The sequence below is a fragment of the Phocoena sinus genome, chromosome 13 (assembly GCF_008692025.1).
Source record: "Phocoena sinus isolate mPhoSin1 chromosome 13, mPhoSin1.pri, whole genome shotgun sequence".
Classification (NCBI taxonomy): domain Eukaryota; kingdom Metazoa; phylum Chordata; class Mammalia; order Artiodactyla; family Phocoenidae; genus Phocoena; species Phocoena sinus.
In genome coordinates, this window is record NC_045775.1 from 39,292,683 (window position 1) to 39,318,356 (window position 25,674).

At 50.7% G+C, this 25,674-nt stretch overlaps 1 protein-coding gene across 1 annotated transcript in view; it reads right to left on the reverse strand.

Moving 5' to 3' along the window:
- Positions 1-1,594: 1,594 nt before the first annotated feature.
- KCNK12 (potassium two pore domain channel subfamily K member 12) overlaps positions 1,595-25,674 on the reverse strand; it is a 56,897-nt gene continuing 32,817 nt past the window's right edge. Inside the window, exon 2 of the mRNA XM_032653502.1 lies at positions 1,595-6,946. Within this exon, the coding sequence (XP_032509393.1) occupies positions 6,045-6,946 (902 nt within the window). The 3' untranslated portion in view covers positions 1,595-6,044. The remainder of the gene's footprint in view (positions 6,947-25,674) is intronic.

Genomic DNA, 25,674 nt, shown 5'->3' on the forward strand with positions numbered 1-25,674 from the left:
CAATCCATCCAGGATGGCTGGCTGGGGATCTAAAATGTCATAGGAATCATAGGCCTTAGAGCTTGAAAGGAAGGTAAGGACCACTTCATGCAGCTAAAACACCCACCTGAACTGATTACACAGCTGGGGCATGAGACCCAAAGAGAGAGGAAGACTGATGGGTGAGCAGAGCCCAGGCCTGTCCACTGGCACGGCTAGCTTGTGGGTCTCAGCTGGAAGCAGGGTAAGAGAAAGGCCTCTTTCCAGAAACACCACAGGCTAGAGTTTTTCAAACTGCTGGGTATAATTCCTAGGCAGATCAGGAAATCAATTTGATAGCTTTGACCAGCACTGAAACAAAACCAAACCAAAAGACCAGAATGCAAAATAGTACACTGTGTATCACTGCAGCTGTATGAAATCTTTGGGGCTGGGGGGAGCCAGAGGGTGATTTTGCAGATTGAGGCGGGCAGGGCCTGCACTTGAGTGACCTGTCAATTACTTCTCATCTCTAGGGCAAACTGAAGGAAAAAGATGACCTGGGGAGGGGGCTGTGGAGGAGAGAGGAAGTCTCAGTGGAGTTTGGCGATAGTGATTAAAGAGGTGCCAAAAAGGAGAGGGTTGCAAAGGCATCGTAGGCAGAAGCGATCATCTGGCTGCAGCCTTCTCCCGCAGCTGGCACCACAGAAAGGACCCCTTGCAGAAGCAATAGGGGCTGCCTGGTCTCTTATCATGAAACGCCTCTATAACAGTGATACTGTATTTGTGGAGCATTTATGCTTTTTGGAGTTCCCAGCCTCCTGCGAGGTGATGGTGAGGTGCGGGGGGGGGGGGGGATGAGATCATTCTCCCCTTTTAGAGGTGGGGAAACTGAGGATCTGATTAAGCCGACTGCCAGATGCGGAGCTAGAATCCAGACCTCCTAGCTTCTGGATGCGTGCCCTTTCCATACCACAATGTGAGTGCTCTGTGTTTAGAGTATACGTTTCAGAACCTGGTTGCCCTTTAATTAATTAATTTATTATTATTTTGGCTGTGCCGCAAGGCATGCGGGATCTTAGTTCCCCGACCAGGGATCAAACCCATGTCCCCTGCAGTGTAAATGCAGAGTCTTAACCACTGGACCGCCAGGGAAGTCCCCCTGGTTGCCCTTTAGAATCACCTGGGCAGCTGCCAAAAATTTCCGTTGCCTGCCTGCTCCCCTCATTGAAATTGAAATCAGAATTGGGGAGTGGGAGCGGGGCCAGGCCATCAATATCTTTCAAAGCTCCCTTCAGAGAACCTAGTTCACAGCCAGGCTTGGAAACCACAGCCACAGTTGGGGTCATTTCCCCCAGTGCTGGGTTCCTCATGCCCCTACCTTCTTTCCAGCCCTGGCCATCAGAATCTGCCTTGGTCCAGTCTGGCCAGGCTGCCTGCAAGGTCCATTGGTGCCCTTAGCTCAGATGGATTTCACTGTTGTTTTGTAAAGTAACTCCCCTGGGACGCTGCCACCCTGGCCCCATCCTCATCCTCTGAGCTGACGTCTCTTGGGCCCACCCCCCGCCCTCAGAGGAGGTGTGATTAGGGAGATGGGGAGGCAGGCGGCTTTGACAGACGAAAAGCAAACAGCTCAAAGGGGTGGCAGGCTGCATTTTATTCATCGTTAATTTAAACACCCCTCAAGCCCTCTCTTGGAGTGCTGCTCGGAAAAATAAATGTATTGTCTAAGAAACCCTGCAGGCTTGCCCCGCATGCTCTAACCCCCTCCTGAGAGAATGGGTAGCATAGAAAATGATTTATAAAGCAAGGGAGGAAGCTTCCCTAGGGAGGAGGTGGGGGGAGGCTGACAGAAAGGGGAAGGGGGTCTTGGGCCAGGTCGGTGCAGAAACATCACCGCTTCAGCAATGAGACCGGCTGGGTTTGGTACCTGCAGGTGTCAGAGCTGCTCCAGGGACGAGAGTCCGGGCCCTGAGTCCATGCCGATGAGCCCGTCCTGGGGGTCAGGGGTGGTGTCAGCAACCATCCCCCGCCCCAGAGTGGAGCCTTCGGTGGCACCAACCAGCACATTTTATAACAACTGTTCCAACAAAAAAACGGGCCCCAGCCAGCGCGTCTTCTGGACTCAGAAGTGCCTCAAGCCGTCTGTCTGAATGTGCTTTCCAGACAGTGTGCGTGTGGAATTGTGCTTTTTGTTTGTGAAGAATGTAAAAAGTTACAGTAAGGTGGAGCCACCTGGCCCACGGCTCCTGTGGTCTCCGCCTCTGTGGGCTGCCGTGGCCAGGAGGGCTCAGGCGCCCCTCACCCAGGGCGCAGGAAGAGGGATCTGCTAGGAGGCCTGTCCGAGAGGCGGAGGAGCCTGTGTACATTCAGCAGCTGTTTTCCAGGGTTTGGCTTGGGTTTGGTCGCTGGCGTCTGTGTAAAACACAGATACATGCAAAGTGTCCATGAAACTCCCCCAAGACAGGGAGGAATTTTCCAGGCCCCTGCAGATCTCCAGGGAGTTAAAAATGCAAAAGCTTTCTCCTTAAAGTGGCCCAGACCAGGACTTCTTTTCCGTGGGGAAAGGGGCTAGTAGCTCTTTATAAGGCTGACGTGTGTGTGTGTACACGCATGTGTGTGCATGATGTGTGACACTCCTGGCAAAGCCCAGGACTTCGTGGCATCTTCCACAAGCTGAAGGCCTGCGGCTGCCTGAGGCTTCCGACTCCTTCGCCAGGCCCGGAGGTGCTGGCTTCAGTCAGAGGACACAGGGCCCTGACCACCTGGCCTTCTTAGAGAGCAAGGGCACCAAGGGCGGCTCCTTCCCTGCCTGCTCAGCTCTGAGAAGGCCTGGCTGCAGTCTAAGATCCTGGCCTCTGTGTGGCCACAGCCAAGCGACAAGAGCCCATGCTGCCTTTACGGGAGCCCCAGAGCCCCAGCACAAGAGGGGTGAGTGTGGGCCTCAGGTTAGGAAGCAACTCGTGGAGCCTGGGGACGTTGTGATTACAGCGAGCTACCAGCTGTGAGTCGGACTGGAGACCCCTGCGTGGTGGGAGAGGCCACAGCATCTAAGAGGAAGGAGCCCTTTCTTAGCCTGAGGTTCAGAAGAATCTGCACCAAAGAAAGGGGTCCGTATCGTTGTCTATAATCCTGAAACGATGGGAGGACCCCATCCCAGCTTGTCAAGCAGGTCTGGTTCTCTATGCTCGCCCACAAGCAGGATGTCAAACAAGCCCTTTAGGCATGGGTCTAGGCTCCAACAAACCCCCTGACCTTGGGAGCCCGGCTTTTCCCAGCAGCCCCTGGCATCTGGGGGACTGAGCCCTTTGGCCTGAGGTAAAGGACAATGATGATTGAAAAGGGCGGCAGTAGTGGGTAACCAGGGGAACACGGACAAAAATACGTGCATACCACTGAGTCCTGGGCTACCATTGTACACTAGAGGACTGGCGTTTCTCTGGGAGGTTGCTGAGCAGGAAGGGTCCCTTTCCTAGCTCCCCTGAACCATGTTTTCGATTCCTTCAGCAGCGTGCTCAAGCTGCCTGCAGTTGCCTCCTTCCAAAGCCAAAGCATAGGAAAAGGAGTGAAAACAGCTAAGGCGGCGGCGTGAGCAACGCAGAATAGACTTCAGGAAGCAGTGGTGACAGAAGACTGCCAGAGAAGGTTATGAGCCTGCCTTCTCCGGAGGCACGTCCTGTTCCCGCCTGTGGGGATGGGATTCTTTGCAGTCCTGTGTGCTGGTCAGCAGATTGCCCGGATGCCTTTTTGGCCTGTCTAGCTCAAGGAGCCATGGTGACTGTGTCTTAAGCCTCCCGTTCTCTTCCTGGGGCTCACTTTCTCTGAGTTGCCTGCTATTAAGTCCTCATGGTCTAGACGTCTCTGTCATGGGGATGTCTCCTTTCCCCTCTGGATAGCTCAGATCCCCAAATTATTTCCTGTTGCCTAGGTGACACCTCTAACTGGATGCCTTTTCATCTTTCCTTCTTTTAAAGGGATAAACCTGATACTTTATTTCTAGGTCCTGTTAGAGGACTCTGCCCTAAACAATGCGTGCCTCTCTGAGCACAGTGTGACCACAGCCATTGCTCAGATGGGGGAAGGGTGGCAGTGTTGGGGAGGCTCGTGGAGCTGGCCTGGCTGACGTCACAGTGCATCCTGGAATCGTGGCTCTCTGGAAGCCTACCCTTCAGGAATTGGCAAGACTGACTTCTGTCCTGGCCAGCTCCTCCTCACTGGCTTCACCCCCAGCCTACAGTCTGTGTTTAAAAACCAATCCCAATCCAAATGAGAAATTATCCCTCACCCCCCGAAAAAAGAAATTACCCAAAGTAGCTGGAGAGTTACTCAGATCTTAACTTGTTTTTTCCTTCCTGCCATGAACTGGAAGGGGTGAGGGGAGGCTGACATTCAAGTGTGACTCTTAATGCTGTGTGTGTATGTGTGTGTGTGTGTGTGTGTGTGTGTGTGTGTTTGTGTTTGAGTGTTCTAGGCACATATGTTTCCTTCACTGCCAGGGAGGGAGATTTTACGGATTTTTGATGCCTCTCAGGCAGACGGTGTGAGATGTCCTGGTGCTTTCCTAAGACTTCCTGTCAGAAGCTGTATATATATTGGTGGGTCATACTGTGTCTGACTAAACTCTGGTATTTGTCCTTGGGATCGTCATCTTTTTGGATGAGAAAAAATGGGCCAAAAGAGTACTGTTCCTTTACAGTCCAAGACCCCCATCTCTTCAATGAAGGCTGGGTATCTGGCCTTCCTCCAGGTCAGTGACCTCCTAGGAGGTAGAGGGTGAGTCTGGGAGAAACTGTCCTTCACCTTGAGGATCATCCAGGGCAAAACTTTAATCCTAAAATTGCTTCCGTCCACCAGCTCTCTCCCTCCTGCCTTCCTCCACCTCCAGTACAGACTGTGTGTGTGGAAAAAACACATTCCCTTGAATATTAGTGGGGGCCAACCAGGGTGCAGAATGGGATGTGTCCCGAACACATGGCTCTGGAGTCAAATTCTCTGACACTTGCAGGATGACTGCTTTGGTTCCTGGTGCTGCAGGCCCTGGTGCCCACCAGTGTGGCTGGCAGAGCCCTGATGCAGAGGAGGGGCAGCTGGAGGGGGTACTGCGCTCTGCACCCTCGGGCTCTCTAAAAGGGAAAAAAAGATAAGAAGAAATCCACACCAACAAAGAAAAATCTTGTCTGAGAAGACTCAGACATTCCTGGTTAATAACGAAAAGCATTCCTGTGGATGATGCTGGTGAAAGGAAGGAGCGTTGAGGGGATTCAGAGATGTGCCCTGAGCCTCAGAGATCAGCCAGCTGAAGCAGAGCTGGGCTCCTGCAGCCTGAGTGCTCCCGGCCCTGCAGGCCACTCCAGGCTTTCCCTCTTTAAAAGGAGTTGCCCTGTGCGCTGTGCTAAGTGGACTAACTCCAGGCTGAGAAAGGCCTGCTAAGCCCCTTACCACTGCAATTCCCAGATCTCTGGGAAATGCCACAGTCCGCAAGTTGGTGCTATGTTTCATCGCATTGCATAATGCTACGCCATTCTCTGTGTGTAGCGGCTGTACTATATATATACATCAGGAGGCAACATATGGCGCTCCCCATCCCCACCTGTCATAACTGTGACTATATCACTTCTGACGACCAGAAGGAAGCTGCTGGGCTGGGCCAGGATTCTAAATGCTGCGGAGGTAATTCAGAGCCATGAAAAGTTGCACCATATGCTTTGGGGTTGCCAGCTGCTTACGTGCATCGAGATGGGGTTTAGTGCCAGTCTGCAAAACCCAGGGGTGGCACTCTTCTCACTGCCGTGTGCACCGGGCGAGGGTCTGGGGTGCCACTTTTTCTCTCCCTGGAGGAGAATCTGCTGGGGACCACAGTTCTCCAAGAGGGAGCCCATAAGGAAAACAGGCTCCCCCAAAACCTGCCCTTGGTAACATCAGGCCTGGCCAAATAGTATTTCTTTAAAAAAAAAAATTTTTTTTTTTTTTGGTTTCATTTTATTGGATAAAGGTTAAGAAAGCGCCAGCGTCTGAGAGAAGGAAAGCAAACGCCGCCCGGCTGCACCCCGGCCTGGTGAGGGTCCGTGGCGCGGCGAGGCACGCGTCTACCTGGAGGCGCTGGTCTCGGCCAGGCGGTTGTTCATGATGCCCAGCGCGCCCACGCCGCCCGAGAAGCCGTTCTGGCGCGTGTTGACGCACACGCTGCGCGGGTAGCCGTTGGCCGTTTCGGACAGCTGCTTCTGCAGCAGCGCCAGCGACACCTTGTTGGAGGCCGTGAGGTCGCGCATGGAGATGAGCTCGCCCGACAGGCGGCGGCCCTCTGCGTCGCTGTCGCGGGCCGCGGGGTCGGCGCCGAGCGCGGCCAGGCGGCGGCGCAGCCGGGAGCCCGGGGTGATGGCGTTGCGCCGGGCCAGGGGCGCGCCGGGCGCCGGGCAGCAGCGCGTGCAGCAGCGGCAGCTCAGCTTGCGCAGCATCCAGTTGAGCACCTGCTTGATGAGGATGGAGATGACGTTGAAGAGCGAGTAGATGCAGCACACGCCGAGCAGGATGAAGAGGAAGTTGCCCAGGCGGTAGAGCCCCTGGTTCCGGTAGGCGGCGTGCTGGCTGCTCACCAGGTCCCCGAAGCCGATGGTGCTGAAGGTGACGAAGCAGAAGTAGAGCGAGTCCACGTAGTCCCAGCCCTCCACGCTGGTGTACATGGCCGAGGCGCAGCAAGACAGCAGCACGGCGAACAGACCCAGGATCAGCAGCACGTGGTACACCGAGGGCTTCCAGCCCGCCAGGCAGTCGGCTTCCGAGAGCGCCGAGCCGCGGCGGAAGGTGGCGGGCAGCAGGCCGCTGCGGCGCAGCTGGCGCTCCCGGCAGGCGCGCATGATGAAGGCCAGCAGCGAGATGATGCGCTCCAGGAAGAGGTTGAAGAACAGGATGGTGCCGGCACAGCCGAACAGCCCGTAGGCGATAAGGAAGGCCTTCCCGCCCACCGTTGCGGGGGTGGTCATGCCGAAACCTGTGGAGACCAGAGCGGGGATCAGCGAGGTCCTGGCTGAGCGGCTGGTCCCCACCCTGTGCGGGGCAGGCACTTGCAGGTGCTGACATGGCTCCTATGCTGAGTGGCATCGCTCAGGTGGTATTTAGACATTTCTCTCCCTTGGTGGCACTAGATATGGTTCCTAATCTGGGCAACCCCTAAACTGATGGAGGAGACATGGCCCCTCGTCTGGGGTGGGGGATCTATAAATCAATACGGGTGAGGCAAGATGGTCACTAGGAGGGACCCATCAGGAAACACAAAACAGAAGCCACTGCACAGATGCAAACTACTGTGATGCCCACAAACTGAACAAGTGTCACCTGTTCTCCCATCCCTCAAATTGTTTTTTTAATGTACCAGTGGCACACCAGGGCCTTGTTAGGACAGACTTCCATAAAGGCTTCATTTTATGGGATTGCTGGGGACCGGGTAGGGTGTGTTCAGTCCAGGTAGCTATATTTGATGGCCTCTGAAAAGGGGTTTATGAAACTGACAAATGGATTGTTTGAGAATGAGTCCACAACCTTCAGAGAGTAAGCGTGGCTCTGCCATTGGACATCAGCTCCTTCTCACCCAAGGACCACCATCACCCTTGCTCACACTTGTAGCCAAGGGAAAGGTTTTGGGCCCGCTGGGTCCTGTGCTGCTGGGTGTCTGGAGTGGCTTTTATCCTGAGAGGTCTGCTCTGTGCCAGGGCAGCTGCTCAGTGCTCTGACTCTTGTAGTTAAGTCTTAATTTACCCATTCGTTCAAAGCACAGTCTTTAAGGGAGCTTCTTTATCAACTGATCTCTGCAGAAGGCTTGGCTTCCCGCCAGGATGCTCGGCCCCCGTCATCCAGGGCAGTGCAGCTCTGCCCCTCCAGCCTGAGCTCTCAGCCAGCTGCCGGTTGTGATGTCCTTCTGGGACCCATGGTGCCTGCCTCTGGTTATGGGAGGGGATGTAATCCCTTAGCATGCAGGCCCACTGCTGCCTGGAGTCTGAGCAGAAAATGCATCATCTGTCTGAGTGGCACAATAGCTCCTGTCAACACCTCTGTAGCAGAAGTTCAGGGGCATCCCTGTTTAATGCATGCCCGACGTCAGGAGGTCTACCTGTGCACTGTTAAGTGGGGTGGCGCCAGCTCTGGGAAAGGTGTGGCTTACCATTTCCCTAAAAAGGCCAGAGAAAGTTTTTTTCAGAATGATCCCTTAAACTTGTATGCTAATCATTTTCTAGATTCCTTGGAGGAAATGCCCAATTGCCTGACCTTGTCTTCATCTTATGCTTAATGACTCAAGTGAGGAGAAAACCTTATCATGATACCTCTGTTGAGGAAGATGGATTATGTCCTTAGATTCAGAATTTGGCCGTAAGAGTGTGAAAAATGCCAAACTAGCAGTGTAACCAGGGACTCAATAGAGGCATTTTGCTGCACTTTAAAGCCAAACTCAAGTTCTTGAATTCATGAAGAAATCAGCTCTGAATCGATATGACTATACGTGGAGTGGGAGTGTTTGTATTTGTGTGTGTGTGTTTACAGAAAGTCCTAGGTTGATGACCCAAGTGTCCAACAGCCTAATTCATGGTCTGTTCATACAAGGAAATACTATACAGCAAGGAAAAAGCACAAACCACTGCTACTTGCAACACCATGAATGAATCTCACAAAAAGAATGTTAAACAAAAGAAACTGGACACAAAAGAAGTATTCCATTTGCATAAAATTCAAAACCAGGCAAAACCAAGCTACAGTGTCTTTTTAGGGATGCATACTTGGCTGGCAAAATTATAAGGGAAATCGAGGAAGTAATTTTGATAAAAGTCAGAATTGGGGTTTCCTCTGGGGATGGCAGGGTGTGGTGACTGGAAGGGGACGCAGGGGGACTCTGGGGTGCTGGAAATCTTCTGTTGATCTGGGTGGTGGTTACATGGGTGTTTGTCGTATAATAACTTTCAAATTGTACGTTTTATGATTTTTTTGTACTGTCATGATAAAAACTTCAAAATGCCTAGACTGTTAGAACTGTGAACTTAATTCTGGTCTGCCCCTTGCTGCATAGGTGAGGGAGAAGGGGCAGAGGGGACATGACCTACAGCTTGTGGGGGACAGATGCCATACATGTGTCCTGGCTTCTAGCCTGGTGCTTAGACCATCATACACAGCACTGCTGCTACTCACGAAGGGAAAACAACACCTCTCGTAGGGGGATCGCTTGGCTAAATTCCTAAAGAAATGAAAAATCCTGAGCCTGGAATATTAATACTATGCCTAAGAGGATACTGAATGGGATTTTCCTATTTTTGAGAATTTTCAGCTAAAGTCTTAAAGCTAAGAGTGACGTGTAATATGTCAGCCCTCATTCTAAAGAGAAGTTTTAGATACATCTATGTCATATCGATTAAAATAGCAAAATGGGTCTGGTGACTACTAACCCCTACTACCCAATTCCAGGCTGTACAGAAAGGTTAGAAATTATCCAGGGATAATGGGAGACGGTCCTGAAGTAGGAGGGGTGCTGTGGCACCCGCAGGTCTAGAGATGGTGGTGGTGGTGATGGTGAAGAGAACGTCAGGCTGCAGCAAGGGCAGCCTGGCAGCTCATTTCCCAGTGGATGCCGGCTGAGCTGCAGACACTTGAAAGCTTACCCAGGAGCACTGGAGTGGAGCATGGTGAGGGTTTCGGGAGAACCAGAGGTGTCTCCTGGAGTCTGACGCTGTACTGGATAGTTCTCTGGGTCAGAGGCTGACCGGAGCAGCCCACACAGGCAGGGACAGGAAGAGGGCATCAGTGGGAGCAGTCTGTACTCCCAGGGCACCTTGCACCAAGGATGGGGGAGAGTGACACGGGTCAAGCAGACCCTGCAGACGGCAGCCACATCTGAAGAGACGCTGCCCGGGAGGGCTGCCTGCTGGATCAAGGGTGCCTGAGGGGCGGAGGGCAGGGGACAGCATGTGATGTAGTCACAGGAAGCACCACCCACTCAGGGAAAGGTGCAGGGCAGCGGTCCCTGTACTAGGGGGGAATCTCCAAAGACCCATATGGGCTCCACGGAAGGGTATGTCTGTCCTAGCCGTGGGCATTGTGATGCCACCAGCAAAAGCTAAGAAAGGATGATAGTGGCACCAGTGATGTAAGACCAAGAGGAAACAAACAGATGACCCCTCCCACACTGCAGGTCCCTGAGCCGGGGGCCAGGCCAGAGCTGGAGGGAGAGGCTGAGCTTTGATTAGAAGTGAATTTGAAGATGGGATTTAGATGGGGTTGGACATCTGAGAATGGGTCTCAATTTTAAAACTGGTAATACTTAAAAAAATATTATTTGGAAAACTCTAGCATCTATCCAAGACATTGTTAAGGAATCCAAAGGAGAATTCTTCAAAACCATAGATGAAGACAAAGCCATTTCCCGTGCCAGCCCATTCAATAAACTGGTTCCAAAGGCCCGCCACTCACAGTGCCAGCCCTGCAGGTCTCGTTTCGCTCCATCTCTACAACCTGTGAGGGAGGCACACCCCTGTTTAGCAGATGAGGAGACCTCGGGTCAAGGGGCTAAGTAGTTGCCATGGCCGCACAGCCCAGAAATGGTGGGGCTGAGCCTGAAACCCAGGTTGGCTGGTGTCTAACATCCACCTTCTCTCTGCCACCCTAGACTGTCTTCTGAGGGCACTGCAGGGCCTCCATGCCTCTTAGAAAAACAAGAGGGCTGGCAGCTGGGAGAGCACTTTCACGTGGGCAGGGTGGCTGACCCTCAGTCACAACTCCTGTCCCCAAGAGTCCACTCTCCACTGACTGTTGCTGGGGAGGGGGGGCACTGCTCCCCCCTTAATGTCTTCACCAAGGTGGACTCATCCCCCTTCCCGTGGCACAGTTAAGACAGCGGGGCAATTCAAACCAGACTCAACCCTGAGGCACAGAAGGGACCGCTGCTTCTGGCCCACAGTCCAGCCGGTTGCCCCCAGGCAGGGCACTCATCTGCCCGCTGGGCTCCTGACAGGACTGCCCCTGCCTGACCTACCCCCGAGTCAAAAGCCATCTCCACTCTCAAGGAGCATCTTCAGATTCCTCCAAACCCCTCCATGATTGGACTCCTGGCTTCTACCCCAGCACCCCCTTTAGAGTCTGGGTTTCTTGCTGAGGATCTGCCTCTCCCCTGGATGACAGAACCCAGAATGAGACTTATTTTTCCACCCACGCTTCTCCTTCCCCACAGGGCTGTGGCCTTTGCCAGGGCCTCTACACAACAGCACCACCAGATACGCACCTGGCGCACCGTCATCCACCCGCTCATTCCTTTTTCCAGCAAACACTTACTGAAGACCTGGTTTGGCAGGCCTCGGGCTGCGCTCAGGGCTGTGGTGGAAAACCAGGCAGACACCCGCACAGAGGATCCGGGCTGCCTTCTTAGAGGTTTTGCACGGCTCCCCACCCCTCTGCTGCCAGTGGCTCAGCCCTGGGCCAGGGCACAGCTTTACCCTGCTGCCCCCATGCAGGGGCTGGGCCAGACCTGTCCTGAGGTGTCCTCATGGCTGTGACTCCAGGCCCAAAATGATGCCAAGTGCTTGGCTGGCTGTGGCACTCTCTGCCCAGAATGAAGGGGACAGGCAGGTCAGGAGGTTCTCTGTCCAGCACAGAGGGCACCCAACACAAGTGTCCCTCTCACTGCCCAGATTCCTGAGGTCTGGCTCCTGTGCCCACTTCACTTCCCTTTGCTTTCCTACAGACCCATGTCGGCTCAGCTCCAGAGGCAGGGCGGAGGGGGCACAGTCTACCCTCCTGCCCCATCAACGCCGAGGCCGGACCTCTTGCTGGGGACAGTAGGGTCCGTGCCCGGTGCTGCTGCCTAGCCAGATGCTTCCCAGGGTGGAAGAACAGTCCCCTAAGCTCTGGGGAGCCAGGCTGGCTCTGGAGAGGGGCCTTGAAGCTTCAGCCAGAGAAAAGGCAAACCCTGCCACCCCGAAAATCCCCCTTTCCCCCACTCACACCCTGCGGAGGCGGGCGTCATCTGTCCCCGGGTTCGCACCAAGCCTCAATTTTGTTTATGCCACAATTGATCTGCCATCCCAGTTTGCAAAGAGCAGACACTTGGGGGCTTTATTATGCCACTTTGACAAAAGCTGTGAAGCTCATTCCCACAGCCTGTCTGGTGCCGCCTTCGCAAATGAGGCCCCGGTGACAGGGCCTCCGGAGTTCAGCTCCGAGAGCCTGGAAGTGAGATGGAGAGACCAGCACTGGTCTGAATCGGGCCCTGGGTGGCAGCCTCTGTGCTGGACACTGGACGCATGTCCCCTCATCCAGTCCCTCCAACCACCCTGAGAGGGACGCATCATCAACCCCAACAATGCAGGCAAGGACGTGGGCCAAAGGAACTGAAGATACTCGGCTGAGTTACCATTTGTGAGTGGCTGAGCTGACCCTGAAGCCCTTTCCACGGCGCCAGATGGGAAGCCTGAGCTCATCACCTTGGGGACTTTTTCCCACTGGCTCCGCAGTATCAACTTGGTGGAGGGGAAATATAATTTATAATCCAATCTGGGATACTTTTGAGAGCAAATAATTACCCCAGGACAGCAGGTGTAAACCAGAGTTGATCCAAGCAACTGGGATGCATGATTAAAATGCAGATTCCAAGGCAGGTCCCACTCCAGAGGCTTATTTAGAGGGACCCAGGAATCTACATTTTAACAAATGTCCCCTGATGATTCTAATGTGAATGGGCTAAAGCCCTTCCTTTAAGAAACAATATTATGCTGTATCCCTGATGGCACTACTGGCTGGAATCTGCCCAATTTCAAATATTTTGATTTAATTTCTTTAAAAAAAATTTTTCAGCTTTATTGAGTTACAGTTGACATATAAAACTGTAAGATATTTAAAATATACATCATGATGATTTGTTGGTTTAAATTTCAAGTGACCTAACACCCTTGTTGTGGACATTGCAGCTGTCTCCTTAACAACAATCACCCCACCCCCCAACCTAAAGTGTAGCGGCCAGGCCCCTTGGAGAACTGACCCAACTGCCAGGGGTGGGCTCCATTAGTCTAGGCCAATCAGGAAAATCCAGTCCCTTACCACGATTGGCTCAAGGATGGATAGGCCTAAGCCAATCAGTGCAGGGCATTTTCACGGCTACAGAGACTTCCTCAGGAATGGCCATGTGACCCCATTCAGGCCAATCAGATGGGAGGAGAGTTTCTCTGATAGTTTCTGGGTAAAATGCATCTCACTTTTCAAAAAAATACTTATTTATTTTATTTATTTTTGGCTGCATTGGGTCTTAGTTGCAGCACGTGGGATGTTCATTGAGGCACGAGGGATCTTTCGTTGCAGGGCACGGGCTTCTCCCTCTCTAGTTGTGGCATGCAGGTTTTTTTCTCTCTGTCTCTCTAGTTCAGGCCCACGGGCTTAGTTGCCCTGTGGTGTGTGGGATCTTAGTTCCCCGACCAGGGATCGAACCCATGTCCCCTGCACTGGAAGGCAGATTCTTTACCACTGGACCACCAGGGAAGTCCCTAAATGCTTCTCACCTTTAAGAGCTGCCCTGGGTGTGGAGGGAGCAGGAGGTGGCCCCAGGAGTGGTTGGCGGCCACCTGTGGCCATGAGGAGCGAGCCTTAGACGAAGCTGACACTGCAGAAGGCTGTCCGAGTATCCTGAAAACCCTAATGAGCTGTCCAAACTGCAGGCTGCCTGACCTACCCTTGGACTTCCAGTTACATGAGCCCATAAATTTCTTTTCCTGCCTAAGCCTTCTGTGACAGGCAACCAAACACACTCTGGCTGGTGCCGATGGTTAAGGGCCTGGTTAGACATCCCAGGGTCAAGGAAATGGTATCAGACTTGAACTCAAAGCTTTGACTGCTGTTGTAGCCTCTATGAGCCAAGTGATCGAAGCAAGTCACTCTAACTCCTCTGAGCCTCTATTTCTTCATCTGTAGAACGTCGACCTCCTGATGCGAGCCCTCTCTGTGAACTCTAATACAACCTGCCAGTGGGTGTTCCTCAAGATGAGACAGTAGACTTAATGCGAGGTGGAGAGAATGCCCATGATGAAGAAAAAGAAATTTTAAGTAAAGTGAAACACGTTTGTTTACTGCGGGACTTTTTAGAGCTCTCACCGTGTTAATGTGATTTATGAAACCACCAGGGCTATGCTAACACTATCCAGTGTTCCCCAAACGAATTTGACCGTCGAATGTATTTAGTCACCTCAGGTGACTCGAGTATTTCAAAGAGTAATATTTGGGAAATGCCATACTCTATCCTCATGAAGAATTAAGGATGAGGCATTTAGAAATATTCTCGAGGATTTCCCACATTTGAAAAAGTCACTGCAACACTGCAATGCCTTTTCAGTGCCTGGCATGTAGAAGGTGTTGGGCCACGTCAGCTGAGTGAATGAACAGACTGTCACTCTACTTGTCTGGAGCAGTGATTCTCAAACTCGATTATCTAGGACCCAGCTGGGGATCTTGCTAGCTTCTGGGGTGGGGCTCACAATTCAAAATTTCTAACCTGGTCCCAGGTGAGGCCCCGGCAGCTGGTCAGTGAACCTTATTTTGAGTACCAAGCACAGATGACTTATAGTATTAATTACCCTCAGGCGCCTGTCTCCTGAAGAGAGATTGGGAACCCCTTGGGAGTAGGGACCAAATTATATTGGCTATTTGGAACTATAGGTTAGATGGGCTGCTCAGGTTTGAATCTTAGCTCCACTACTCCCTAGCTGCGTGTCTTTGAGCAAATTACTTGACCTTTCTGTGCCTCATTTTTCTTATCTGTAAAGTGGAGATGATAATATTTGTATTTTTGTACTCAACTGGGTCGATATGTGCAAACCACTTAGAATAGTGCCTAGCGCATTAATAAGCCCTTAATAAAGTCTTCTTTCTATTCTCCACAGTGAGCAAGGGAATCATGTGTAAATTAGGCACTGATAGTTATTTGTTGACTGAAAAGAAAAGTTTCAAGAACATCTCAAGGGTGAGAGTTAAATGTCAGGGAGAGTGAGAAAGCTGAGGTGTGGGGTTGGTGGGCAGAGGAGGGGAAAGGACCCATTAGGACTCATCAGATAAAATACAGGACTCCCAAATAAATACGAATTTCAGATAAACAAATCACTTTTTAATGTAAGTACATCCCAAACATTGCACGGGCCATATTTACACTAAAAAATGCTTCGTTGTTTTTCTGAAATTCATATTTGACTGAGAGTCCTGTATTTTTATCTGCTAAATCTGGCAGCCCTACCCATGGCCCTACTTGTCTGCTGGGCACACTACTTTGGGGGGCGTCTCCTAACATCCCCTTCTCCCGGCATCCTTCCTGACTGGCTGGAGGAGGGATAACAGGCTCACTTTAACAGTCAAGGAGCCTAAAGGTCACACAGAACTGGGCCTTGCCCACCCGAGGCCAGACCAGCAGCCTGGTCTTCCAGCGCCTCTCCCTCTCCAAACAGGGAACAGTGGGAGATGTGGAGTGGGCTGTGGTCAGAGGGTGGGGCTGCCATCAGGCTGCTCTGTGGTTGGAGCTGAGACACGGACTCTTGGGGAGAAGGAGGGAAGCTCCTGGCCACGTTCCGTGGAGGAGGGCTGGACGCTTGAGAGGAGACACTTCCCTGGGACTGGAGCCCCAGGCCTGGAACCTCAAGGCTGCCCGTGTCATCCTTCTCCAAGTCCCTCGCCTAAGGAGGACAACTGAGTAGGCTGGCCAAACCTTTTGGGAGGGCTGGGAATGAAAGGAAGACTGGAAGAACTTTAGTGACGAATGGAAACGCGGAAGGGATAATAATAGCTGAAACGTGTTGGGCCCTCACTATTTCCGGGCACTGTGCCAAAGCTTCATGTGTATCAATGCATATTCCGTCCTCACAGCTCTGTGAGGCACTGGGTAGCATTCATTCTAAGTCATGGCCTTTTTCCTGAAATTTTAACAGCCCTGAAATCAGGATGCATCTTACGGTCAATGACTTGACATAGTTTATTTGGCAGCATCCTAAATTCTCAATGGTACACGTTATTGGTACATTTATAATTGATGGTGTCTTAGATTTGATGAACTACAATGGGAACTATTATCATTCCCATTTGTGAGATTAGTAAACTGAGTCACACTTAATAAAGACACTTAGGTTAAATAACTTGCCCAGATCACAGAGCAAGCAAGTGGCAGAGCCCAGGTGTGAAACTAGAGGAGGGAGCTTGCGACGTGATAAGGGAGAAAGTTAAATGCACAAGAGTTCGGAGGAAAGAGACATAGGTTGCTTTTGGTTGGAGCAGCAGTTCTTAACTCTGGCTCCATAATGGAATCGCCTGGGAAATTTAAAAATTAGTCCCCAGACCAGCTTAGGTCAGAAGCAGGGCTGATGCTCTCCTGGTGCAGTGGCTGGGAGAGTCTTATGGAGGAAGAGGTATCTGTGTTCAGTCTTGTAGGGTGGATGGGATTTCGAGAGGGAGGAAGTAGAGGCCTGGGCTTGAGAAAGGTGTGCCCTGCTGGGAGAGCGCCGTGCACAGGGCCAGGGTAAGGGGCTGGGTTCAGCCTGGCTGGTTCCCACGTGCAGTTTGGCGTCTAGCCCACAGACGTTTAGTAACTCTTGCCGATGGAGTGGATGAACCTGTGGCAGAAGGAGAAGGACAAGGCTGGGAGACCCTCCTATCCACGTTGTACTCAGGCTGAACTTGCAGGAGCACTGTGGCTGTGAGAGTGTCACCTGACACTGCAGGAAGCTTCTCCATCATCTGGGCCTAGCATCCAGCAACATGTCTGGCCTTGCAGAGACTTACAAACCCTGGAAACATCAAGCTGCAGAAGATACACTCAGGGAGTCTCCCCTCCTGCAGGCTTGGGAAGGGCCAGCATCAGCTTTCTTGGAGAGTTGAGAGCAGAGACTGTGGCGTCAGGCTCTGGCGCCTCCACTTGCTGATGGGCCAATGGGGACACGTTATTTCTCCCCCTAAAAGTGGCCTGATGACCGCCTACTTTGTAAGGTTGCTGTGAGGAGTAAACGAGGAAGTGGCTCCCTGGTGCTCTCAAGAAGCAGCAAGTGTAGCTGGGAAACGCCCCGGCGAGGCCCCAGCCCTCACAGTGCAGCTGAAGAGCCGAAGGTGGAGCAAGGAACGGGCGAACCACGGACTAGGAGTTTCGGCGGAAAGGACAACCCCCCTGTACACACACCTAAGACGACTCTACCGCTAACTTGCTGTCCCTGCGTCTCGCCGGGCCTCTGTATCCTCGGCGGTCCCCGGTGAGTGGCAGCGTCCCCTCTGGGATGGCGAGGCCCCACCTTTTCCAATCCTGAAATCAAGGGTGGCAATGGGGGAGGGGGACGCCGGAGAGTGGGCCTGTGGTGGGAAAGCTGAGACTGTGGACTGCGACGTTTGCTGCCGCTGGAGGGTTTGTCTAAATTCTAACCGAGATGGGCAGCTCCCTGAGGGCGCAGCGCTGGGTTCCTTCCCACCACAGCCAGGTGGGGGCTGGGCTCGTGCTGGATGCTCCCTGACTCAGGACAAAGGCAAGAGAAAAACACACGTCACGTGGAGGAAACGGACCCTTCCATTCTCCTGTTCAATTTTGCTTGTTCTCTGGGGGCCTTTGGGATGATCTTTGTTTGCTGAGAGCAGGGGGTGTGTGGGGATGGCTGAGAGGGCAGAGGGGCTAGGAAAAGAAGGCTGAACCCCGCAGGCAGCAGGTCGGGGATTTTTAACATTAGGAAAGTTTTGGTAATTTAGGAGTGATGGGTATGTGACCCCAAGAATCAACTTCGAACCTCGACACTGTTTTCCTCGCCAGTGGGGCCGATTGAACCTGCCCTGCCGTGTGCTTCATCTGTGGGATTAAGGTTTTCTCTCCTCACCAGAAATCATTCAGCAAAATGAGTTTTTAAAAGCCAGCTAACTACTCCTGCCTCCAGGAAGCTCCCGCTTACCAATCTCTCCCGGGGCCCGAGCTGGAGCAGCTGTCAAGCTCGGGCCCTCGGAGCTGGAGGGAAGATGACTCATTTACATAGAGCCCGTCCTCCGTCCTGCCCCCCAGATCTGTCCCTCTGATGACTAATCCTTTCCAGGGATGAGCTCACCGCCCCTCCTGCCCACCACGAAAGGAGCAGAGCCTTAACCTCAGCCCAGAATTTGGGGAGAAGACTGGCTCCAAGGCCAGGGGATGCAGGGACGGTCCCTGATGGGACAAAAGTCTGGCCATCAAGAGCCCGCCACTGGGGCAGTGAGATGAGGAAAGCCCTGAAGCCCGCCCAGCCCTGGCCTTTGCTCCCTCCACCTTAGGGTCCCACACGCACACAGGGCTGTGGTGAGGCACAGGCCACCTCTCAGAAGGGCAGACACACCTGCTGTGGGGAGAAAGCAGGTCCACCAACCCGGAAGTGTCAATATGATGTCAACTGAATCACATTTCATCTCAAATCCTAGATCAGAGAGGAGCAGATTTTGAAGAGGGAATCTGCGGTGGTTCCCGTCAAGCAAAGGCCCCTGCTCTTACGTGCTCAGTTCCAATTCCTCTCAGTTAATTCAGTTTTTATCCACCTGGCGAAGCACGGGCGCATCGCTGCCCACGCAGCTGTGAACCACATTTGAAGGAGGGCCTCTGCGCCCAGGCTGAGGGGAGACGCGACGAAAGGGGCCAGTGCCCTGGAGGCTCGTGCCTCTGGGCCGCTCCTCAGGGCTCCGAGTCCCTCCCGCTGACTCGGCCTTGGCGCCCGGCCACCTCGCCATATCTCTTCTCACAGAGGCGGTCTGGCTGGCTGCTCAGAGGGGCAAGCAAGCCGAGAAGGCACGATGAAAACAAACCGCGCTTTAAGCTGCAGCCAGGGGAGCGCTGTGGGGGGTCCCGGGGAACCCTGGGCGTGGCCTGCTGACGGGGTCTCTAGCCCAAGAGACTGGTAAGCCAGCACGAAGGGCTCCGTTAGGGCCTGGCTGGGTCAGCACGGCCTAGACTTGTGCCCCTGGACTGAGGCTAAGGGCTGAGGGCGCCTCCTTCTGCAAAGGGGGCAGCGGCTCTTCCTACCACACGGTCTGCTCCCAGCCCCCCTGCGGGGAAGGGAGGTTGGTCACTGGCTTACAGGGAGGGAGGGGCGGAGGGGCTGGACGGCTAGAGCCTTAGGCTATGCGCCGCACTCTGCTGGTGCGTTCACAGAGGGATCCCCAGAGCTGCTCCCGGAGGCTGCGGCAGTATGTGGCTTCTGGTCACTATTGAGGAATGGAAACCGAGGCTCAGAGAAGTAAAATGACCGGTGAGAGAACACCACCAGCATTCAGGTCCCAAGCCCCACATTCACGGCTCTTTCCATTCCACGTCTTAAGGCCTGACTCAGCCTGTGGTTCAGAGATCGTGGCTGTGACTTTCTGGGTTTTGTTGTTTTTCTAAATTAATTAATTAATTTATTTATGGCGGCGTTGGGTCTTTGTTGCTGCGCGCGGGCTTTCTCTAGTTGTGGCCAGCGGGGGCTACGCTTTTTTGCGGTGTGCGGGCTTCTCATTGCAGTGGCTTCTCTTGTTGCGGAGCACAGGCTCTAGGCACGTGGGCTTCAGTAGTTGTGGCACACAGGCTCAGTAGTTGTGTCTCGCGGGCTCTAGAGCACAGGCTCAGCAGTTGTGGTGCACGGGCTTAGTTGCTCCACAGCATGTGGGATCTTCCCAGACTAGGGCTTGAAGCCGTGTCCCCTGCATTGGCGGGTGGATTCTCAACCACTGTGCCACCAGGGAAGACCGTGTGATTTTGTTTTGAAACATGCGAACAACTGTACCTTGCAGGAGGACTTGCTGTGGCCAAAATGCCTGCCCTGGGCCTATGGCATGAGTCCGTACCAGATCCCAAGCAACAGGAGATGGAGGCTAGGGCTCAGAGGTGTTAAGGACCTTGTCCAAGGTCCCAGAAATTCCAACTCAGGTCTGCCGACTCCAAATCCCACATTCCTTCCACCTCATGGTGATGACCTTGCCTTTAATCCCCTCCCCACATTTGCATAGAGGCCCTGATGACTTGGGACCCAGATGCCTGGTTTTCTGAAAACATTTTCTCCTGCTGGTCCATTCTGCACATTGTCCCAGATCGATTGCACTGAAGCACGGCTCTGCCCAGATCTCTCTCCTGTTCCCTCCACAATGAGCTCCCAAGTGACAGGAAGATCCAGAATTTCTTAGACTGGGATTCAAGGCCCCAACTTTTCTAGCATCATCTCCTCTCTTTGAACCTTCTTCTTCAGGGCCACGAGTCCCCTCACCGATCCATACACACACATATTCATCCACCAGGTAGTTACTGAAAGCCTGCTCTGTGTCAGGCACTGTGGGGATATGAGGTGAGCAGGATGGGCAGAATCCCAGCCTGAAAGAACCTAGTGCCCTGCAAGCATACCATGAATATTCCCTCCTCCGTGCCTTTGCACCCGCCATTCCCCATCTCTCAAAGTCTGCGACAACTTCTTTCCTTTTCTGTTCACCTACCTGAATTGCATTTGTCACCTGACAGCACTTAGAGTTCATCAGGCATTTAATTATGTGCTGCTCACAACGGCCCCTGTACTACTGACTGTGGTCCCACAGGATTATTTAACCTTGTGTGTTTCTGTGTGCCTTGCCAATGAGGACATGACTCGTGTCTTAGGTTTCCTGTCACACTTTATAATGCAGGAGTTCAAGGAACAGCTGCTAACTTCCTGGCAGAACCAGCGGTTTGTCTAGTGACCACCAGCACGTTCTGTACCAGAAATGTGGTTTCCATCTTAGTTTTAGTTAATTTATCTAACATGTTTTTGAGAACTGCTGTGTGCCAGGCATGGGAGAGCGGGGGTGAATACTCAGATGTACAATATTGTCCATACCCTGCTGCCAGAGGCCACCAGGTACACACCTGCAGGTGAACAAAATTGAGTCTACTGACTCACTTTAACAAGGGTGACTGTCCACCATGGGGGGCATTGCCGTCAGCAGGTATCAGAAAGGACTCATTCAGGATTTGGGCTTGAGTTAGGTGACTTGGGGGAGGGCTCAAGAAAGCAGAGCTTTGCTCTGGATTGGATGCTACCAAAGCAGGGAGCAGGGGTAATTCTAGGATTGGGTGTTTTAATAACTCTTACCTAGAAGGGGGAATGATGGGGCAAGGCCAAAGCTGGGATTGATAAAGAAGCAGCAGTCGCTCATGTTAACCACATGGGGGTGTTTGGTCATTTTTGTGGTTTGGATGATGTTATTATTTGGTCTCCGTTCAGACATGATTACCGGTGAGTGGTTTGGTTTTTACTCTCACTCCACCCTGGTCCCAAGGTGGCCTCATGTGATGTAGATGTCCTGGGAAATTGCTTATGTTCAAGGTCAGAACCCCACCCCCACACTTCCTGTTGCCTAGCTGTGAGTGCTGGGCCAGCTCCTGGCTCTCAGAGGTTGCTTTTGTCTTTCTGAAGACGGTTCTGCACTTAGCGTTCCATAAGATGCTATTCACTATTTCTTTTTAAAGAAATTCCCTCCAAGTCTTCCAGTTTATTTGGCTATATATATAGGAGACATCATGGAATGCCAGGAAACAAGAGAAGAGGTCTGGGTGGGCTTCCTAGAGGAGGTGCCACTGGCTGAATAGTAAAGATACCTTGCCCAAGCAGGTGGAGGCAGTGGGAGAGAGTCTTGGAGGTCTGGGCTGGAACTTGGGTTCAAGGGTCTTGTGGATAAGACATCCCAGGAAGCATGTACAGTATGAGAATGGGGGCCCCTGGGGAACCCCAGCATTTAAAGAGCAGAAGAGGAGCCTGTGAAGGAGGCTTTCATTCACTCAACAAATAGTTACTGAGGGCCCACTATCTACCAGGCCCTTGGGAGTCATGAGTGATCAAGACAAAGTTCTCTCACGAGGCTTACATTTCAGCATGGGAGACGGATAATAAACTACAAACATAATGTGCAAGTAAACTACATGGCATATTGGAAAGTGGCAAGTGTTATGGAAGAAGAAGAAGGAAAAGAAGGGTAAGAAGGAGAGGAAGAGGAAGGAGAAGGAGAACAAGAAGAGGAAGAGGAAGAAGGAGAAGGAAGAGGAAGGGGGGGGGGGGGAGGAGGAGGAGGAGGAGGCTTCCCTGGTGGCGCAGTGGTTAAGAATCCGCCTGCCAATGCAGGGGACACAGGTTTGAGCCCTGGTCCAGGAAGATCCCACATGCCGCGGAGCAGCTAAGCCCTTGTGCCACAACTACTGAGCTTGCACTCTAGAACCCACGAGCCACAACTACTGAGCCTGTGAGCCACAACTTCTGAAGCCCAGGCGCCTAGAGCTCATGCTTCGCAACAGGAGAAGCCACTGCAATGAGAAGCCCGTGCACAGCAACAAAGAGTAGCCCCTGCTCGCCGCAACTAGAGAAAGCCCGCGCACAACAAAAAAGACCCAATGCAGTCAAAAATAAATAAACAAATAAAAATTTTTAAAGAAGAAGAAGAAGTAAAAAGAGTTGGCTGAGGGGGTGGGGAGAGCCTGGGGAAGGGAGGGGGCAAGTTGCAGTATTAAATGGGTGGGTCAGGGCAGGCCTTGTTGAGGAAGTAACATCTGATGAAGGACTGGAAGGAGGTGACATCTAGGGGAAGGGTATTCCAGGCCAATCAACAGCCAGAGCAAAGGCCCTGAGGCAGGGAGATGGAGGTGTGGGAGAAGAGGACAGGGAAATATAAAGGAAACACTGGACAAAGAGTTGGTCAGCAGATCTCTTATGGACACTCTCAGGGCAAAGTTTAAGTTACACAAATGCCCCAGAACATGAATAAAACCGAGGAAACTTCCACAGGCCTCTTAGATAGCCTCATCACGAGAGGGCAGACAGCAGAAGCAAAAAGAACTACAGTCCTGCAGCCTGTGGAACAAAAACCACATTCACAGAAAGATAGACAAGATGAAAAGGCAGAGGGCTATGTACCAGATGAAGGAACAAGATAAAACCCCAGAAAAACAACTAAATGAAATGGAGACAGGCAATTTTCCAGAAAAAGAATTCAGAATAATGATAGTGAACATGATCCAGGACCTCGGAAAAAGAATGGAGGAGGCAAAGATCAAGAAGATGCAAGAAATGTTTAACAAAGATCTAGAAGAATTAAAGAACAAACAAACAGAGATGAACAATACAATAACTGAGATGACAAATACACAAGAAGGAATCAATAGCAGAATAACTGAGGCAGAAGAACGGATAAGTGACCTGGAAGACAGAATGGTGGAATTCACTGCTGCGGAACAGAATAAAGAAAAAAGAATGAAAAGAAATGAAGACAGCCTAAGAGACCTCTGGGACAACATTAAACGCAACAACATTCGCATTAGAGGGGTCCCAGAAGGAGAAGAGAGAGAGAAAGGACCCAAGAAAATATTTGAAGAGATTATAGTCAAAAACTTCCCTAACATGGACAAGGAAATAGCCACCCAAGTCCAGGAAGGCAGAGAGTCCCTTACAGGATAAACCCAAGGAGAAACACGCCAAGACACATAGTAATCAAGTTGGCAAAAATTAAAGAAAAACTATTGAAAGTAGCAAGAAAAACAACAAATAACATACAAAGGAACTCCCATAAGGTTAACAGCTGATTTCTCAGCAGAAACTCTACAAGCCAGAAGGGGGTGGCATGATATACTTAAAGTGATGAAAGGGAAGAAGCTACAACCAAGATTACTCTACCTGGCAAGAATCTCATTCAGATTCTATGGAGAAATCAAAAGCTTTACAGACAAGCAAAAGCGAAGAGAATTCAGCACCACCAAACCAGCTCTACAACAAATGCTAAAGGAACTTCTCTAAGTGGGAAACACAAGAGAAGAAAAGGACCTACAAAAACAAATCCATAACAATTAAGGAAATTGTAATAGGAACACCCATATAGATAATTACCTTAAATGTGAATGGATTAAATGCTCCAACCAAAAGACACAGGCTTGCTGAATGGATACAAAAACAAGACCCATATATATGCTGTCTACAAGAGACTTCAGACCTAGGGACACATACAGACTGAAAGTGAGGGGATGGAAAAAGATATTCCATGCAAATGGAAATCAAAAGAAAGCTGGAGTAGCAATACTTATATCAGATAAACTAGACTTTAAAATAAAGAATGTTACAAGAGACAAGGAAGGACACTACATAATGATCAAGGGATCAATTCAAGAAGAAGATATAACAATTATAAATATATATGGACCCAACATAGGAGCACCTCAATACATAAGGCAACTGCTAACAGCTCTAAAAGAGGAAATCGACAGTAACACAATAATAGTGGGGGACTTTAACACCTCACTTACACCAATGGACAGATCATCCAAACAGAAAATTAATAAGGAAACACAAGCTTTAAATGAAACAACAGACCAGATAGATTTAATTGACATTTATAGGACATTCCATCCAAAAACAGCAGATTACAGTTTCTTCTCAAGTGCGCATGGGACATTCTCCAGGATAGATCACATCTTGGGTCACAAATCAAGCCTCAGTAAATTTAAGAAAATTGAAATCATATCAAGCATCTTTTCGGACCACAATGCTATGAGATTAGAAATCAATTACAGGGAAAAAAACGTAAAAAATACAAACACATGGAGGCTAAACAATACGTTACTAAATAACCAAGAGATCACTGAAGAAATCAAAGAGGAAATCAAAAAATACCTAGAGACAAGACAATGAAAACATGATGATCCAAAACCTATGGGATGCAGCAAAAGCAGAGATCTCAGAGGGAAGTTTATAGCCATACAAGCCTACCTCAAGAAACAAGAAAAATCTCAAATAAACAATCTAATGTTACACCTAAAGGAACTAGAGAAAGAAGAACAAACAAAACCCAAAATTAGCAGAAAGAAAGAAATCATGAAGATCAGAGCAGAAATAAATGAACTAGAAACAAAGAAAACAATAGCAAAGATCAATAAAACTAAAAGCTGGTTCTTTGAGAAGATAAACAAAATTGATAAACCATTAGCCAGACTCAACAAGAAAAAGAGGGCTAGGACTCAAATCAATAAAATTAGAAATGAAAAAGGAGAAGTTACAGCAGACACCACAGAAATACAAAGCATCCTAAGAGACTATGACAAGCAACTCTATGCCAATAAAATGGACAACCTGGAAGAAATGGACAAATTCTTAGAAAGGTATAACCTTCCAAGACTGAACCAGGAAGAAATAGAAAGTATGAACTCATCAATCGCAAGTAAAGAAATTGAAACTGAGATTAAAAATCTTCCAACAAACAAAAGTCCAGGACCAGATGGCTTCACAGGTGAATTCTATCAAACATTTAGAGAAGAGCTAACACCCATCCTTCTCAAACTCTTCCAAAAAATTGCAGAGGAAGGAACACCCCCAAACTCATTCTATGAGGCCACCATCACCCTGATACCAAAACCAGACAAAGATACTACAAAAAAAGAAAATTACAGACCAATATCACTGATGAATATAGATGCAAAAATCCTCAACAAAATACTAGCAAACAGAATCCAACGACACATTAAAAGGATCATACCCCATGATCAAGTGGGATTTATCCCAGATGCAAGGATTCTTCAGTATATACAAATCAATCAGTGTGATACACCATATTAACAAGTTGAAGAATAAAAACCATATGATCATCTCAATAGATGCAGAAAAAGCTTTTGACAAAATTCAACACCCATTTATGATAAACACTCTCCAGAAAGTGGGCATAGAGGGAACCTACTTCAACATAATAAAAGCCATATAT